Raw genomic sequence first — 4,967 nt, forward strand, 5'->3', positions numbered from 1 at the left:
TTATAATTTTTAAAGTTTATTGTTTTAAAAATAAAAATAGAGAATATTTTGTTATTCTCATATATTTTAAGAGTTATTTAAACTTAATTTTAAAAGAGATAAACCTAATAAACAAATAGACCAAAAGTTAAAAACAATCTAAAAAAACAACTGCTTTATCGAGTCCCTAAATATTTTATATAATCATATTTCAATCCGATATCGTCAATTTGTTCAATGATACTACTAAAAATATATATTTTAGAAAATGCAATCATTAGCCAATAATGAGAGTAGATGCCGCCGATGCGCTAAACAACACTAATAGACGCTATAAAAATCGATCCATTTAAACAGATAACTTCTAAATTGAGTTATTTTCGTAATTAATCAAAATATTTAAATTACTATTATAAAATACCTAACAAGAATATCCATTGTCATATCATTGCAGTCAATGTCAATATCATTGGGCCAACGCCCACGCAAGTAGATTTCGGTATGGGGATTCCTTTTTTTTTGTTTTTGATAAAATAAAGAAATTCAACAATATAAGGATCAATTTGCAATTTTGGGGCTCCACTCAAATTCTGCCACAGGAAAAGATCAAATTATTCAATATGTATATTGTTCATCAAAGCTTATTCAACTTGGTTCTCCTATATTTCGTTCATCAACAATCTTAAACCATATAAAACTTGTTTGCTCTTGTTCCCTTACTGAAAATCTTGATTTTTCTGATTCTGTTGCAGCGAAAATCCAATTTTGCCAGCTTAAAATGCTCAATGATGAAATGAAGCTGCTCTGTGTGACAAATAATTGACACCCTTTATATATTCAACTTTCAAGCAAGTTCTCCCTCTTCCAATCCGGTCATTGTGTCATACAATGGCTTGTTTAATGTCTCTGGTAAGTAAGATGCAAGCATTCCTCCAATCAATCCACATACCCCAAACACCAGAAATGGAAAACCACCACCCAAAATCACCACAAATGGTGCCAATATAGCTCCCATTTGGGCTGCTTGAGTTGCACATCCAAGTGCTGCATTTCTCACCACTGTAGGGAAGAGCTCTGCTGTGTAGATAAACAACAAATTGTAAGTCCCAGCCATGCCGAATATCCCCAGAAGCCCACAACACATTCTTATTACTTTGGATATTCCTACATTGCCCGTAAGGCTCCCCATGAAGCAGAAGATTGCACTAAACCATTGTGTCCCAATTGCCAATGGCTTCCTTCCAAATTTGTCCAACAGAACTGCTGTTATGGTGAATGCTGGCATTTCAGCTACCGCGTTAAGTAGGACAGTGAGGTAAAGGTTTGTCTCGAGGTTGACGACATTTAAGCTAAGACCATAGTACACGACGGAGCAGGTGAAGTTGATTCCCACTGCTAGGAATAGTCGAATTCGAGTGATTGGTGATCGGATTACATCTACAATGGAACCACTGATTGCTTCTTTTTCAACTGTTGCTGCTTTCCAAATTTGATTACCATTTGAAGCATCATTAGCTTCATCATCCAGTGCAAGGCTGACCCCATCAGGAAGGTGATGTCCGTTGGCATTAGCTATGGTGCGCATTATTTTCATGGCTTCGTTCATTTTCCCACGAACAAGATACCAACGTGGGGATTCAGAGATGAAAGGGACCACCAGGACAAGGAAAAGGATAGAGGGGATAGACGAGGCAACATACAGCGCACGCCATGAAGGAAAAATGTACGCTATGCCCGAGAGCAATGCGATTCCAGTCGAAAAGAAATAGAACGTCGACATTCCAGCAACACCACGTTTCGTTGGACCAACAGGTTCAGTGGCCAGGACGAAGGAACAGAGGCCGACACCTCCGGTGCTGAATCCCGTTACGAAGCGGAGTAGGAGATAGGTAGAGTAGTCAGGGGCTAATGATGTAAGGCAACCAAATATGGCATTTAAGATGCAGACCGCGGTTAAGGAACCTTTCCTTCCCAGTTTTGAATCTGATAAATGACCAAAAACCCCTGCACCTGAAAATGTGTGTCCAAAACATTGAATTTCAGTCATGAATTTAATAAACCAGAAGTTCTACAACAGAGAGTTCTCCAGCATTTCAGTGTGTCAGTAATGAGTTATTATTTAGAATTATTACTATTACGGTGAAGTCGGCGGTGTCCATGGCGCAATAATTATGACTTTAACATTCTAGTTCCGTAAGGGAAGCTGTCTTAAATACATAAAGGTTGATATAGGGACGCCACCTCTCACATGACATGATGAGACAAGTTGAAGAAAGTAGAACACGCCATCGATGTAATGGAGTATGAACGATGTATTCAATACCCAAAGTGATCGACATAAAGAACATGATTTTCATGTTCCGGCACTGTACCTTCCAAATCATGAACTGTTTTCTTTTCCTCTCTCTCCCTTGAAAATTTTCATCAAATAATCAAAATACCAAAAGGGATTTAGATGATTTAACATTTAGAAGAGAAGTGAATAACAAATTCAAAAAGGAACAAAATCATTTGGGTTTCAACATGAGGGTAAGCGACAATGAAAAGAAGAAAAAAGGTCTACTTAATGGTAGTATATTGCATATTGCCAAAAAGCATCCAGTGTTTCTCTCGAGGACAAGGCTTCATAACACTATTCTTAGTACGTTAAGAGACGTGGTAGATTTCTCACCCTCTTCACAGGTTAAGAAGATTGCAATTATTATTTTCTTTCACTTTATATTTTCCAGATATTGTATCTGGGGAATAATTGTTCCAGGACCACCATGACTAATAGTTGAGAATTCAACATTTTTAGCTCTTGGCCGTGTAAGTTTAGATGCGTCAGAAGAAGAGAGTAAATAAGCATTTAATATTAGATAAGAGTTTATACAATAAAATAGTTTAACTCAGTTAAGATAGACATGGTGACAAAAAAAAAAAAGACCGAGATTCGAGCGCGTTAATATGCGTATAAAAAGTACTTATAAATAATTTTAAATATTATAAAAAATTAATTTAATTATAATCAAATATTTATTTTAACTTACCTTACAGTTTGATTAAGGTAAATTAAGACGAAACTTCCAACAAAGTTCTGATAATAGAAATTAATTATATACCACGAGAATAGTAATCTTTTGCAAGTATCTTTTTAAAATTTTTCCACTTGAGAATTATTTATAGGAGTTGGTCCAATATTGCCATTTTGTCCTTATTTGCAATAAATTAAAGCTAGAGTTTGAACATCATGAGTTATATGTTTCAAAATTTAACATTTTCCATTTCTCACATGTGAACCAGATTACAAATCATATGACCATGACAGGAAGCTCCAAGTGGGAAATAACTCGTTAAAAAGACAACCAATGCTTTGCTTGCTATACAATATAATTTAATATCATATGCATGCATAAAATAAGTTATCACCGCCGCTTGCTTAAATATATTCCTTTTCTTGTAATATGCATTAACCTCACCTTGATGCCTGTCACTCCAAAAATATATAAATTTGGGGTATAATTAATAAAGATTTACTGACTTAATTTGTGTATATCACACCGTTCTTTGTATTTTTGTTTGTTTTTCCCCCTTCTGGTCCATAAATGCATTAACTGCACCATGTGCTGTTTCCAGGACAGCAGGACGGAGATTTCCTTTTGAGTACATAAAATTAAGGTAATTTTAAGACCACTCGGGAAAGAGTTAGGCACAAAGGAACATTAGACCCTGATAGATAATAGCTTGAAAATATAGTGAAGAAAATGAAAAATGCTTAAAACATTATTGAAAAGATGGCAAGATATGAAGCAAAGAGAAAGAAGAGCAGGAAACGACTCACCAATCATGCAGCCGCCAAAAAACAAGGCTTGCACAAGCCCAACCTTATACTTCTGTCCACAAACCAATCCCCACTGAGCCACCGTGGAGCTCCCCGGACCACCCTCCCATTCCCAGGACCCTGGTTCCAACCCACAAACATTGCTCTCCTTCTCATCACACCCTAACCCTCCAACACACCGCCACCCAGGATCCCTGTCTGCAAATATCATGACCATAGTATGGAAAGCTTCCAGGGCCCATGCCAGGCTCGTTAAAACAAAGTGTTTCAGCTGCCAGTACCCAAATTCTCCGCAGTAGTTTTGCAACATGTCGTCTATGCAAACCTTCTGGGGTTCGGATCCAGGCCCGGAATCCCATCCGGGTTCTTTTGATGGGACGAGCAAGGGTGCTCCTAATGAGGAACCATGGCTAATGGGATTTGATCCTGGCGAGTTAGCCATAACTGAGTAGGGTGTGTGTTTGCTGTTTTCTAGTTTCTCCCGGTTTGGTTTATTTTAAGTGCCTTTTTTTCTCAACGTTCTTATATATAGGAAACTTGTAATATGATTCAGTGTGAGAGCTGGTGTGTGATGTGGTGGATTTGACACGTCGAGAGTTATCCAATCATTGATTTAGTGGGTATGACACTTGGAAAGGAAACCGCTGGTGATTTGGAGGGTTGAGATTAGAGCTAAAGTTGGTGTGTAATTTGCATATATTTCTTTCCATATAAAGAAAAGAAAACGTTTAATTAGACTTCTCATAAGAGGCGGCAATAGAGACTGAATATCATTCAATTTTTCGGCGAGTTAAATGATTAATTGAAGTCTCACACTATTTGAGAATATGAGAGGGAGCATTCCTTTATATCTCTTCAATTAGGTTTTAAACGATAGAGCTTGTTCAATAAAAATATGATTTCGTACGTCTCAACAAAAGTTTAATTTGAATTCATTATAATTTGTTTTGATTAAAATAATTAATTCAAATAATGATAGCATGGGAAGATGATTCAAATAAAAAGAAATGGATTAAAAAAAGAAAAGTCCAAACCCGCATAAAACTACACGTTTTTTTATTGGATTTAAACTAATTTCCTGGCTTGATTCAAACCTAGAGTTAAGGGCTTAAGTTTAAATTTAGGTCCGATTTAATATGTTTGACCTTACAAAACCAACATCTAGAAT

General features: G+C 36.5%; 1 protein-coding gene across 1 annotated transcript; it reads right to left on the reverse strand.

Annotated features, from left to right (window-relative positions):
* Positions 1–531: 531 nt before the first annotated feature.
* Positions 532–4,454, reverse strand: LOC105780007 (organic cation/carnitine transporter 4). Its single transcript, XM_012604065.2, has 2 exons — positions 3,800–4,454; positions 532–1,989 (listed from the first exon to the last, which is right to left on the reverse strand). The coding sequence occupies exons 1-2, from the start codon at positions 4,239–4,241 to the stop codon at positions 824–826; spliced, it is 1,608 nt and encodes a 535-aa protein (XP_012459519.1). The 5' UTR covers positions 4,242–4,454; the 3' UTR covers positions 532–823.
* Positions 4,455–4,967: the final 513 nt, after the last annotated feature.

Source organism: Gossypium raimondii, chromosome 1 (assembly GCF_025698545.1).
Source record: "Gossypium raimondii isolate GPD5lz chromosome 1, ASM2569854v1, whole genome shotgun sequence".
NCBI lineage: Eukaryota > Viridiplantae > Streptophyta > Magnoliopsida > Malvales > Malvaceae > Gossypium > Gossypium raimondii.